At 36.4% G+C, this 14,807-nt stretch overlaps 1 protein-coding gene across 7 annotated transcripts in view; it reads right to left on the bottom strand.

The window, feature by feature from the left end:
* MALT1 (MALT1 paracaspase) overlaps positions 1–14,807 on the bottom strand; it is a 76,834-nt gene that overhangs the window by 23,155 nt on the left and 38,872 nt on the right. For 5 of the 7 annotated variants that reach the window (XR_010131248.1, XM_055368230.2, XM_019014170.4 and 2 more), the window contains 4 exons: positions 14,014–14,046; positions 10,863–10,889; positions 9,005–9,037; positions 1,745–1,948 (listed from right to left, as the gene is read on the bottom strand). Coding sequence is in view for 6 of the 7 variants with exons in the window: in XM_055368230.2 (XP_055224205.1) it covers positions 1,745–1,948; positions 9,005–9,037; positions 10,863–10,889; positions 14,014–14,046 (297 nt within the window). In the remaining variant the exon portion in view is untranslated. The remainder of the gene's footprint in view (positions 1–1,744; positions 1,949–9,004; positions 9,038–10,862; positions 10,890–14,013; positions 14,047–14,807) is intronic. The other 2 variants (XM_063699256.1, XM_019014171.4) reach the window with 1 other exon arrangement.

Genomic DNA, 14,807 nt, shown 5'->3' with positions numbered 1-14,807 from the left:
CACCATACATTTTTAGTAGAGATGGGATTTCACCATGTTGGACAGGATGGTCTCGAACTCCTGACCTCAGGTGATCTGCCTGCCTCGGCCTCCCAAAGTGCTGGGATTACAGACGTAAGCCACTGCATCCGGCCCAATTTTTGTATTTTTAGTAGAGATGGGGTTTCGCCATGTTGCCCAGGCTGGTCTCAAACTCCTGGGCTCAAGTGATCCACCCACCTCGGCCTCCCAAAGTGCTGAGATTACAGGCATGAGCCACCATGCCCAGCCTCATTTATGTTTCATATACATCTTATACACATAGCCTGAAGGTAATTTTATACAATATTTTAAATAATTTTGTGCATGATACAAAGTTTTAACTGCGACCCCTCATGACGTAAGGTGTAAAATTTTCCACTTGTGGCATCATGTTGGCACTCACGAAGTTTTAGGCTTTGGATTTTCAGATTAGGAATGCTCAACCTGTATAAGCCAATTACCAAGGTGGCATATTTGCATTGTATATTCTTTCATATTTTCATAAGAAAAAAATGGATGGATTCACCCATTAGTCATCAGTCCATAAGACTTATAAATAAAGTTTTATTAACACATCAGCATAATAGCTGAAATCTCACATTTGAGGTGTTTACCTTGTTAACTTCATTTTTCTTTCTCTAAATCCTCACTATTTAGAGAGGGAAACTCATTTAAGTAAGATTTTGAGACTTTTCCCCATCCCTTACACAACAGTGTGGTAAATCTTGGGGAAAAAAAAAAAAGCTTTTGTTCCATTAAAAATTCTACTTTGAGAACCATTAAAAATTCTGACCAAACTTGCCTTATCATATCAATCTAATTATAAATAACGAGTAAATTCAGAAATTATTAAAATAAAATAACTGGAAAGATACAGGAGCCAAACCGGTACTTTTTGTTTATCATTGCATGCCTAACAACAGGCCTGGAAATGTCACTTCCCTGGCAATCTGATGTTATTGCACAATGTCATGGAAGCACAATCCTGCAAAACACGGTTCAGATGAGCTCAACAGCTGGCCTTCCCATATTGAAAGAAATAAATCACCAAATAAATGATTAGCTAGTGACAGCACATTCTGTCTCCTTTGAAATTCTTTACCATATATGCAGTGTTAATATATTTAGGTGAAAGAATGGGGAAAAAACATTAAATATTTATGGTTAGAATTTTTGTAGAGGTACATTTCTAAGCATATCTGTATAGAACTTTAATTTACAAATTACTTTTATATGCCCCATCCACCAACATTTCCTTGTTAAAATCTAGTTCTCACTAAAAGACTAGAAAAGACCATGCAATAGTTAGGAAAAGGAAACATACAAAATATACATTCTACTAGAATCTTTTATGCTACCCCCCCCCAAAGAAAACCCCACATACTGTAGTATTTTACACATATGAATGTAAATTTTGCTGTGTGGTTATCAAGTTTTATTATACTGTGGCTCTATCAATTAAAAAAAATCACAAAAGACAGGTAAGAATTCTAGTAAGAAAAATATGTTTTGACAAAACAGGAAACATAAAAGTAAAGACATGAAGCTAATTAGTTATTCAGATGGAATGAAGATCAAATGTATCATCTTAATAAGAAAAATAAAACTCTTCCATTCAACAACATGTTTACCTTATCTTTATCTGATTTTCAACTCTTAACCTAACTTGTATAATGAAAGGAATAGTGGATAATTGTAAAAACAAACATTATAAATATCTTACCATATACTCCCTTGTCCAAAAGGAGTAAAAACTCATCCACAGCATTACGCATCTCATATTCAGTAAGATCCAACAGTGAAACCACTTTGAAGTCCAGCTGTCTCAGTAAGTTAGTCAATTCGTACACATCCACCAAAGGAGCTTTGAGCTTGGGGTGCTCCCGGTAATTCATATTTCCTATCAAAAGGGCAACCTTGTCCTTCGCTTTGAAAAAAAAAGAAAGGGGGTGTTTAAAGAAGATATAAAGATTAACACAAAACCTATGGAGATGGCATTATAATCAAAAGTATGCTTTAAGATTGCATTATTTCATTTCAAATAAGATTTCATTATTTAATTTCATTTTAGAACTATTTATGTAAGCAGATCAATATTCTCTGAGGAACACAGACGCTAAAATCATCAAACTGAAATTAAGCATATTCACACTTTTGAGAGCCAGGCAAAGGATATTTATTAGCTGTATATGAAACATAACAGTAATTAATATTAAAGTTTACTTTTATTAAATTGTAACAAAAGGGATATAATATTCAACTAGACTTTTGGAGAAAATTTAAACAAGGAATATTTGAAATTGGGTTCCCATCAAATTAGGTTCTGTTTTGCTGAGAACGGAAGAGGCTAAAAACAAGATAACTAAAAAAGGGACAGGAACAATTCCCATCAGAGTGAATGAGGGGAAATATCAGAGAGAGAGAGAACTTCACGAGTACTGTATTCTTGGTTTCTGCAGTAGCCATGTGGATGTACTACCGTCTCCTCTTAGCATCTTTTAAAAATACTCCCCATTTGACTCAGATGAGGCTATTTCAGGGGTATGTGAAGATTTTGTGTATGAGTACCTTAAAAGTTCATTTTTTGAACTTAGTGCACTGAGACTTTACTCAAAGATAATGTATTCTGATAGAAACAGTTTTTTTGTTCATAAGAGAAAAAAAGATCTGTATCTATGCCTTAAAAAGTAGCAGCTAGCTTAACCAGGTGTGCAGCCCATCTAAAACAGTGTGGAAGGCCAGACCTAGCTTAGTGCTTATGAGGTCTTCAACACGGTACCTTTCTTTGATAGCCTGGAATGGGGTCAATGGTTGAAAACTCAAGACCCACTGGTATCAAAGGGAGGAAAAAAATTAAAAAAAAAAAAATAAAGAACACACCAAAACCTCAAGACCATCCCGTGACAATAATAGCCTCTGACGGCTTTCTTCTTGAGGGCTGACAGTGGGGCGTGTGCAGCACCCGTAATAGTAGCAGCAGTGACAGAAATGCCAGGGAGCAGAGAGACAGGGTGACAAGAGCACCTGCAGCCCCAGCCAACTGGCTGAAGAGCCGCCTGGGTAGAACTGCAGGCCACCCCCTCTGACGCAGGCCAGGACTTGGTAACCAACCCCTGCCACAAAGTGCTGCTAAGTAGTTTATTTGTAAGTTATTATGAATACTACTCTTATGAAGTCGAAACAGGCATGAATAATCACATTGCTGACTCGACGTCTACAATATGTAATTTCAGATGTTTCAAATAATTGAGATGATTATTTCACCAAAAATCTCTCTGGTGAAATTGCTTTTCTTTCCATAGAACACTTAAACCTAGTGTTAAAACTAGCATCAATTTAAAAGACTGTGACTCTCTCAAAGGATAAAAAAAACTCTACTTGGTGAAAAGCCTCAGTAATTTTATATCATGTCATCTCTATTCTATATGTACATGTTCAGAGATTTCTAGCCAACTGCCCAGTGTTATGAATATATATAACAGTGAAATGATACTTAAGCCGCATTATTAATTCAATGAAAAAGCGGAGAATACTCAGCATGGATTTCAATAGGAGGCAGCATAAAACTTAACATCACTTGTATTTCCTTTTTGTTGAGACGGAGTTTCGCTCTTGTTGCCCAGGCTGGAGTGCAATGGCATGATCTCAGCTCACTGCAACCTTCTGCCTCCCGGGTTCAAGCGATTCTCCCACCTCAGCCTCCCGAGTAGCTGGGATTACAGGCATGCACCACCATGCCCAGCTAATTTTGTATTTTTAGTAGAGATGGGGTTTCTCCACTTAGGTCGGGGTGGTCTCGAACTCCTGACCTCAGGTGATCTGCCCACCTCGGCCTTCCAAAGTGCTGGGATTACAGGTGTGAGCCACCACACCTGGCCTTTTTAAAATTTCTTTTAAAATAAACTAGTATTCTTACACTAAAGTACCTGCTACAGCAAGACTGTTAGCTGGCTGATCCACAGCACATTTTTTTGAGTCCATCAATGCTATTAGAATAAGGATCCAACCTCAACAGAGTGACAGACTCAAATCAATCTTCTTCTAAGGTGAGGGGAAATGTGAGAATGCATTGTCTCTGGTTTACATCATTATAGTCCAAATCATGGGTTTACAGCAAGAGGTTAAAAAGTTACTGGGGTAGTAAAATGCTTGTAAATAATTCCATTTTTCCATGGAATACCATCATTTAATTATACACATCATAGATTTTTATTGGTAGAAAACAATTATAAGTATATAATAAAAAGAAATCACTGGGTCTTTGGGGAAATAAAATTAACTGTCAAACTAAGCATCATGGGATGTTTTTGCTGATATCAAATCATTATTCACTGGTTTTGTTATCTATTTGGGAAAGAATACTTGGTACAGTTTACAGAATGCACGGGTTCAACAGTGTGAGAACTACAGGTCTTAAAACATATGTATCAATAATTGTCTATAACACTTCTAAAATTTTCCTCCAATGATAATTTTTAATAGCTAGTTCCTAAGATGTCTTAGAGCATTTCCTTGACTTTAATGGTGAAAAAGATGGTGGGTAAGTAAATCTTACCTGTCCAATCTACTTGTAAAACAGTTCCTGGGTGACAGGTGAACTGGGGTGGATGGAAGATCGAGAAGTAGTAGAAAGGGAGAGGAAAAAGGACACGACAGAGAAACGAACAATAAAACTTGAATTTGAGGAGGTAAGAGTGAGGAATAAAGAAAACTTCAAGATGGCAAATATAAAGCAATTTATAATGGTTTTCAAGTGATAACATAAATGAAAGAGTTTTTCTGTAGAAAAATATTTACTGTAAGAGCTACCCACAACTTCTTGAACACAATTTATTGGAAAAGTGAAACAAAAATGCCAGTGGATTCAGCAAAAGAATAATGAAGCCACTTCAGAAAGACATTTTAACTCATGATCCTAAACGTCTTCCAAAGTTTAATGTAATATATTCTTCAAAAACTGGTGTTATATCATTAACCCCATGTCTAATAATTCTGATTATTATGTTACTTTTCTAAATAGAGTTAATATTCAGAAGCACCTAGAAAAGGAGCTGGCATATAGTAAATGCTATTAAGTATTTGTTTAAAAATCTCATGTATTAAATCTTTTAATGACTCTCCATGTCCTACAAAATAAAGTCCCAGTTTGATGGTGTGGGTGAGGAACAGGCAGCTCAGTATTGCTGGAAGGTAGAGGACTAGGGAAGGAGTGGCTGGGGGTTAGACTGGTGATGTAGTTTGGCATTCAAGGACATTTGCATTCTAGTCCATGCCTATCTTTCCAGCTGTGGTAGCAGGTAGCCCCCAGCAAACCACAGTATCCTTGCCCTTGTGTAGTACAGTCACCCCCACCTGTGAATCTGGGCTGTATCATGACTTTCTTTGAGCAACATAATATGTGTGACCCTCCGCCAGTTCAGGGTCTAAGCCTTAAGAAGCTCTGACAGTTTCCACTTTGGAGATCCAGCCCGACATAAAGAAAACAGCTGCATGGAGAGACCACTCAGGGAGGGAGAAGGAACCGAAGGAAAGAGGGAGAGGGAAACGAAGAGAAAGAAGTTGGGGGCGGGAAAAGGAGGGGAGGACAGAGAGAGACAGACAAGGAGAGGGAGAGACAGAGAGACAGTGTAAGAGGAAGAGAAAGAGAGAGAGAGAGGGAGGGAGATTTTTCAGTCTTCACAGTCTTTCACCAACCCCCACTAAGGTGCCAGGTATGTAAGCAAAGCCATCTTGAATGTTGCAGTCCCAGCCTCATCTGACTGCAGTTGCATGAGAGACCCCAAGACAGACCAGCAGAACCACCTGCTAAACCCAGTCCAACCCACAGAACAATGAGAGATAATAAAACTGACGCTGTTCTTAAGCTAGTAAATTTTGCAGTGTTATTCAGCAATAAATAACTACATTACCAGTATAGCCTCCAGCCACTCCTTCCCTAGTTTCCTACCTTCTAGCAATACTGAACTACTTGTTCCTCACCCACACCATCTATTTCACGCCTCCATTCTTACCATGTCTTCACCCTTTTTTCCCTCTCCTTCATTTCTGAATGAACTCTCATCCCATATATTTTCATTTTATCCTCTTGAGAGCTCCCAATTCATCCTTGAAAATCCTCACCTTGGCTTTGCCTCTTAGGTAAAGCCCTCTCTAACTCTCCTCGACTAATCTGATCACCATCTTCTATGAATAATTTCTAGATTCTTTACATATTTCTACTAGGCATGTAGCATGTACTATATTATTCATTTAATGTCTGCCTCCTATTAGTATCCAAAGCCTTGAATTCACAAACCAAGGCTTGTTCTCGTTTCATTAAGCAGCGGTCCCCAACCCTTCTGGCACCAGGGACCAGTTTTGTGGAAGACAATTTTTCCATGGACGGTGTCAGGGGAGGGGTGGTTTTGAGATGAAATTGTTCCATCTCAGATCATCAGGCATTAGTTAGATTCTCCTAAGGAGTGCGCAGTAGGGTTCACACTCCTATGAGAATCAAATGCCGCTGCTGATCTGACAGGAGGCAGAGCTCAGGTGGTAATGCTTGCTCACTCGCCTCCTGCTGTGTGTCTCAGTTCCTAGCAGGCCACAGACCGGTTCTGGTCCACAGCCTGGGGGTGGGGGAACGCCTGTCATAAAGCACAGATGAAACACTAGATAAATGTTTAGTGAACTTCAATGATAGAAGTTGACCTGATATTCCATTTATCTTGTTATTCTTTCAATTGGGACATGTTTGAGAAAGAATACCTGGCATAATGGAGCTAACAGAGGCTATGGAATGAGAGATAGATGGGTTTCAATCCTGTCTCAACTACTACATTGTATAATCCTGAGCAAGTTTTATTAAACACAGTTTTAAATTTTCATCTACTAAAAATGAGGAAAAATACCTACATCTCAGGGTTAAATTAAACATTTCACTAGGTGAAAACACTTAGTTTATTAGCATTACTATTAAATACATATTTGTGATTAAACCATCTTCAGCAACTAACCCAGTTACATTTGGATCTTGTCATTTTGTGTACCTAAGACATATGTATGCTCCTCTCTACAGAATATGATGGCTATGCCTTTGTTCAGAACACTATTTTAATAGGTATTTCTTAATCAGTGAGGTCTGTCTGGAGGATCTAAAGAAAAGATCATGGAGCTGGAATACATGAAAACTTACCACTATGAATGAAACAGCAGGTTGTTTTTTTTTTTTTTTTTTGAGATAGAGTCTTACTCTGTCGCCCAGGCTGGAGTGCAGTGGCACAATCTCCACTCACTGCAACCTCCGCCTCCTGGGTTCAAGTGATTCTCGTGCCTCAGCTTCCCGAGTAGCTGGGATTACAGGCGTGTACCACCACACCCAGCCTATCTTCTCTATTTTAAAGCTGAGATCTGCTACAGAAAAATCACACAACTGATCTGAACCATTATAAATTCTTACTCTTTAAAAGTCTTAGTTGGACTCTCAATACACATTCACTTGTAGATCAGATTTGTAAGACCTTGCTTCCATTTTCTTTAGCCTCTAAGCCTCTGCAATAGAATAAGATCTATATTCAGCCTTACTTTACTCTTTTTCCCTCTATCTTTTTTTTTTTCTTGAGACAGAGTTTCACTCTCGTTGCCCAGCTGAAGTGCAATGGCACGATCTCAGCTCACCACAACCTCCACCTCTCGGGTTCAAGAGATTCTTCTGCCTCAGCCTCCCACGTAGCTGGGATTACAGGCATGCACCACAATGCCCAGCTAATTTTTGTATTTTTAGTAGAGACGGGGTTTCTCCATGTTGGTTAGGCTGATCTCGATCTTCTGACCCCAGGTGATCCTGCCTGCCTCGGCCTCACAAAGTGCTAGGACTACAGGTGTGAGCCACCATGCCCAGCCTTTTCCTCAATCTTTTAAGCATATTACTACGCCTAATTACTTAGAAACAAAAAACATAAACTAAAAATGTCCTCAGCTTCCCAATAAATCTATCTGTTCACCAATCTCTCCTTCTTTTTAATCTCAAAAGAGGTTTCAACATTCTGATTAAAGCCAATTTCTCTTGTTTTCACCTTGGCCCAAATCCCTATCATCTCTTCTAGGAACTTGCTCTATAAATTGTCCTCTCTTTGATGGATCACTCTAATCTACACAGTCTCAACAGATACTTCCTTTCCAAATGTAAATATCCTCACATTTTCCCCTCCTACCAAAACACTTTGAATATATGCCCTATCTAGTTAATTTCAAATCACTCTTTCTTTCCAACAAATTAATATGTACTGTCTTCATTTGTTCACTTCTGAATCTTTTTTTCACTATTTTATACATTGTATCCATGTTTAAATTCCCAGCATAACTCAGTAACTGACACATATTAGGCACTTTCAACATTCCACTCAAAGCCACCAATCACATCTTCAGTAGCTGAATCCAATGGACAAATTTTAGACATATTTTATCTGGCTTCTGCCAGCATCAAGATGTTAGCTATTTTTACCATCTTTAAATGTTAATCTGCTAAACTTTTATCTGCTAAAGTTTTCTCCCTTTTCTTGTCCCAGGCATTCTTCAAATGCAACTGTTCATTTACATTTTATCCTAAATTCTTTTCTCTTTCCATTGGAGAAGACAGGGGAGCAAACGCTAAAGCTACTGCAGCCTTTGTGATTTCTATCCCTCACCAAGAGACAGCACTAACCACTTCCTCCTCTATGCTAACTATGCAGCATGTACATGTTTCTTTTTGTACACGTCTGTTTGCATATCATGAAAGACACAAATCACTCCACAGAAGTTGACTTGACCCTAGAAACTGAATTTGTAATCATTTTTAAGCCTCCTCTTCTAAACCTTCTTTTACAGACACAAAAAAATAAAACATTTGGTCCCAATGTTATTCAAATATTTCTTTAAAAAACCAAATTAAAATGTCTTAAATTCCTTCTGGAGTTATACACAATAATTATACTTTGATAATGCATTTTAAAGCTCTACTCACCCAAAGGCTGGTCAGTTGTTTGCTCTTTATTATCTATACAAAGATAAAAAAGCAAAACATGTAAGATCCATGGTATATTTCCAGAGTTAAAGATACATGAAAAGTATATAACATCAGCAGCATCACTTACAGAATATAGTTTCTACTCTTCAGATTTTTAATAAAAACACTCTTGAATGGAAAAAAACGATGGTGGTGTTCACAATAGGAAGTAGCAGTAGTTACCATTTCCTGATGCCTCAGCTGGCACTGTTCTATATGCTTTATATATAACAGATCTAATGAAACCTCACTCTACCCTATGAGGTGCCTACTATTATTAACCCCATTATATAGATAAGGAAATTATGGCAGAGAGAGATTAAAGTCACTTGCCCAAAGTTATGAAGCTAGTAAGTAGCAAATCTGGATACTAACTTAGGGAGTCTCCTTCTGGATTCTATGCTTTCACCCTCTACTATACATAAAATAAAATCCCGCCCCGCACCTGAAGCACCATGTAGGGAAAGATGTAGTTCATCAGTTGTGTGTCCACTACTGTCGAGAGATAACTCTGTACTACTGGTCAAATAAATGCCACTGAAGCCTATTAAAAGCTTTCCCTATACAACATTCTTCTTTTAAACCTAAATTTTTGGTACTCCCTGAATTGTGGGAAATGAGGAAAAACTCAAAGGGCCAGGAAAATTTTAGAATCTTAGTGGTGGCTATTTACAAAAGTTTTTCTGAAATAACTTTTCATAACGTTCATTAAAGAAAAGCAAGAATTAACAGACTAATTTAGGAAAGGGGATTCTATCCAGACCCCCTATTCTCCCCCAGTAAGAGAAACAATTACTAGGATGGTTTTTGACAGTTCAAGACCTACTTGAGGCAGGTCTCATTGAGGCTTTATGTGAATTTGAGGACACTACAGCAAGGAGAATGATGTACAGGTAATGGGGACTTTCTGCTGTGTCTAATTTGCTTATATACAGTCAGCACAGCCCAATGGCATTCACAATAATAGATGTTTGCTAATGCAATATGAGTATGACACTAAGCAAACTAGTAATGATGCTAAAATAATGAGAAATAAGTGGAGAAGTAATACGGTTTTCTACAAATATTAAATGACATAACCACCTTCTTAAACTATTCCTGAAAAGTTTTATTTTCAGATCTATCCACAGGTTCCATCATTGTCTTTCAGAAAGCCTACACGAGGTTGATATCCTGTGTCTTCATGTAATTCTCACTGTTGATATGCCTTTTATCTCAGGTGAAGGCTTAACTTATTAGAAATCTGTTCTAATTAAAATTAGCCTACAGAGTTCTACGTACTCTTGACAACTGTCACTCATTAAGAAATGGTCACTGACCAACCGACCTGTATGATGCCAATGATCCCCACAAACACACTTCTTACTCCAGATATAGGCACCCACCCAACTAGTTCAGATATGCTCTATGACTGAGGCACCAAGAAAAAGGTCCCAGGGGTCTGATCAGTTCAGAAATGTTACCCCTGTCACTCTGTCAAACACTGCTTCCTGCTTTCAGATTAAAGGTCACGTACTTCCCCCATTAACTTCCTTGTTATGATATAAGGAGTAATACACAATGATAATACCTTGAGGTTTTATGTTACCTCAAACACTTCTTTTCTACCCTTACAGTTTTATAACCTAAAATATTTTTAATGTATCACTTGTATAAAATTGTACTTCATGTAGTTAATTTCAACCTTAAATTATATTATTTCAATAAAGAGAAAAAAGTTACTAGTATTACTGTAGCAAAAGAGTACCTACGGTAACTTTACTGCATTCAACAACTTAAAAATCTAAAACTAAAGTTTTATGTTTGTATTACTCACCAGGATGACCAAGATTATTTAATTCATCTAAAACAAAGTAAGAGAAAATAGATTAAGTAATCTAAATGCCAATTTAGCACAAATAGTAAGACTAATCAAAGTAGTTTTGAGCCAGTGAATCATGTTATAGTGTTTTATCAGTTTACAACTTTTCAAATTAAATGAAGCCATGCAAATACTGAATAGCAAAGAATAGTGAATATTGCTGTGCTTATCATTTAGGACTTCTAAGCCATCACTGTTTTCATTAAGTGACAAAAACTAGGCTCTTTCATAATTTATTCATAGTTTTAGATATTCTGGCTAATTAAAAACAGTAATCTCAAATGATCTTTTTTTAAGTCAACTTTTAATTTTAGAACATTTTAAGGTTTACAGAACTACTGTGAAGGTAGTGCAAAGAGAGTTCCTATATACCCCATACCTAATTTCTCTATTATTAACATCTTATGTTAGCCTAGTGTATTTGTCACGTCTTATGCTAGAATAGTATATTTGTCACAACTAATGAACCATTAATGGTCTTTTTTGCTCAGGGACTCCATTCAGGATCTCACATTACAACTGCTTGTGTCTCCTCAGGCTTGTATCTTCTTGGTTCTGACACCTGCTCAGGTGTTCCTTGTCTGTGATGACACTGACAGTTTTGAGGAGTAACTGTCAGGTATTTTGCAGAATGTCACTCAACTGAGATTTGATGTTTTTCTCATGGTTAGATTCATAGTTTCTCAAGGTGTAAGGTGTTTCTGGGAGAAATAGTGGTTTCAGAATTAACCTGTACCCCATGGGATATCTTATCATGGCCAATGGATAGGTAAAATAAGTAATGACATTATAGCTATCTATTTTTTCAAGTTTTATGAAGATAAAAATTAACATTAACAATAAATTACAAATGTTATATACTATTCATACTTTTTTAATGTAGAAACTTTATTCTTATATGTTACATAAGATCAGTTGAAGAAGGTCTGAGTCAGCACATGTGTTATGTGCAATTTTTTTTGCCTTCAGTATTAGGCTCAACTCATTCCCAGTTACTTAGTTATTTAGGTCAGCAGCACTGTACTCTTTCACCCCTCTTCAGTGAGGCTGTATCATACATTTGCAATACAGTTAGGTTCTTTTCTTACAGTCTGTATTCCATCTTGGAACCCCCCTCCTCTGACCTCCTAAATGATTAAAATTTGTATACATGTATTCATCATTAATCATACAGAATAGTTCCACTGCCCTAAAAAAATCCACCTATTCAACCCGCACCCCTCATCCTGATCAAGTATCTTTTTTTCATTCATACATAATAATCGTACATATTTATGGGATACATATGATATTTTGACACTTGCATATGATATATAATGATCAAATCAGGGTATTTAGGATATCCATCAGCTCAGACACTTATTTCTTTGTGTGGGGAACATTTCACTTCTAGCTATTTTGAAAGACACGGTAAATAGCTGTTACCTATTGTCACCCTACTGTGCTATCAAACACTAGAACTTATTCCTTCTAACTGCAGGTCTGTACCTATTAACCAACCTCTCTTCATCCACCCCCAAGCCTCTTGCCAGTCTCAATCTACTCTCTACCTCCATGAGATCAACTTTTTTAGCTCCCATAGATAAGTAAGAACATATGATATTTGTCTTTCTGTGCCTGGCTTATTTCACTTAACATAATGACTGTTCCATCCATGTGGCTGCAAGTGACATCATTTCATTCCTTTTTTATGGCTGAATAGTCTGATCAAGTCTCTTGAATAAAATACACAAAATGAAATAGAGGACACCATGCTAAATAGGTAAAAATATATATATAATAAAGGACACTGTTCATATGCAATTCTCAATTTTGTGGACTTTCACTGAAAAAAATTTGGATCTAATTTTTTCATCTGAGACTTCTGGAGAAACTTTGTAACTGGATTTTCATCTCTATATGTTCTAAATAGAGTTATTTGAAAATTATTATTTAATAGTGTGCTTGCTACTGCAAAAATTATAGAGAATGCTGCAGGTACAGAAGCAGCACAGCAAGGTGATAATTCACATGCATCACCTTGGAGCCAAACAGCAGTGCTAGCTTATATTTATTCTTAAGAGGTTTCCAACATTAGGAAGACTTAAAAACCATGCAATTAGGCAAAAAGGATTAGGAGAGGAAGAGGAGTTCGATTAGGATTTCTTCACATGGCTTCCCTCAAACAGGGTTAACAGATCATGGGATTAGAACTCCCTTACAAGAGAGAATTCTTGTTTGCAACTATATATTAGGATGAAAACAGTAATTATAGTATTTCAAAGTCATACTATAGAGACATGAAGGACAGGAAAATCAGAAAATATAAAATTTAACATTATTTCCTTACTTTACCCAAGTAGAGCCTAAGCTTATGTAATAGAGGCAGAAATTGAAAAAAATACTTTGCCATCCACAAATCTAATTTTGCAAAACAATGTGACATCACACTAAGGAAAGATGATCCAAATTTTAATATTTACTCATTACAATTTAAGTACAATGCTTTGGCTAATTAAAACAAATTAGAAGTTTATGTTGAAATAGATTTTCAGTTCCCTTTACATATTATGGTAAAGGTGACATGGTAGATTATCTAGAGTCCTGTAGCTTCAAAAAATCCTGATCAATTTTATATTAATACAGAATATTTAATATTTCATAGAACATATGTTAAACAATAAATCTCCTCTCCTGAAACTTTTATAAAAACTAAATTTCATTTGAGAGCATCTAATCATGGCTAAAGGACAGACAAAATAATCTAAAACAAATATCCATGATCACATAGCCACCTATCTTTCTTACAAATTTTATGTAAAAATTAACATTAAGAATTAATTGCAAATGTTCACTACTCAAAAGATACAATGCAGGAACTTTGTTCTTATATGTAATATTAAAAGAAAGTCAACTGAAGATTAGTTATTGTAATACTGTGTCAATTTTATCATGTCTGTCCATTTATAAAACTTCAAAGATTAAAATACAATATTCTTCAATCAAAATCATTTCTTACAGCTAGTATTTTTTCCATCACTGCACTCAGTAGGCTAAAAGCACTCCACCAATCCCAAGAGTAACTAGCATGCAGGAGATTTGGTTTCAAACCAAAGACTTACACTACCTTCAGTGCACTCCACTGCCTCATCTGTTCTTCCTTGTTTCAGAAAAAACAAATTTGAATATATTGTAATTCATGATCTTAAGGGCAGCCGTCAAGCAAATAGAGATCAATATCATAGAGATATGTTGGCAAACCAACACATGCATCAATACCTCCAACTATGAACAATATAAATATAAATATATTAAGCTGAAATATAACAAATTCCCAAATTACGCAGTTAAGAATGGGATTGTTGATTAATAACCTTTCTTTCCTTTATATGTGTATAATGTTTGTTTTTAAAAATGTTTTATTAAAAATCTTTTTCTTTTATTATTATTTTTTTTAATTCAACCTCCCAGCCTGAAGCAATCCTCCCACCTTAGCCTCCCAAGTAGCTGGGACCAAGTGCATGCCACCATGCCTAGCTAATTTATTTATTTATTTGTATTAGAGATGGAATCTCACTATGTTGCCCGGGCTGGTCTCAAACTCCTGGGCTCAACTGAACCACCAACCTTTGGCCTCCAAAAGTGACGGGATTACAGGTGTGAGCCACTGCACCTGGCCAAAAATCTTTTCCCACTGAATCAAGTTTTTTGTAGCTAAAGCTTTAAAGAATACATATTTTATCATAAGTGTTGAAAATAAACTGTAACTAAAATAATTTAAATAAAATGGCTTTTTTTCTGATTCTTTTTGCTTTCTGTGAACCTAGATTATGATTCTAGTATGCATTCTTTCAAATTTCAATATAAACAATATAACTTCTAATGCTTAACACATCATTAAATAGTATGGGGTAAAAAGTA

Source organism: Gorilla gorilla, chromosome 17, assembly GCF_029281585.2.
Source record: "Gorilla gorilla gorilla isolate KB3781 chromosome 17, NHGRI_mGorGor1-v2.1_pri, whole genome shotgun sequence".
Taxonomy (NCBI): domain Eukaryota; kingdom Metazoa; phylum Chordata; class Mammalia; order Primates; family Hominidae; genus Gorilla; species Gorilla gorilla.
The sequence above is the reverse complement of the archived record's forward strand: the minus strand, read 5'-3'. Positions and strand labels throughout refer to the sequence as shown.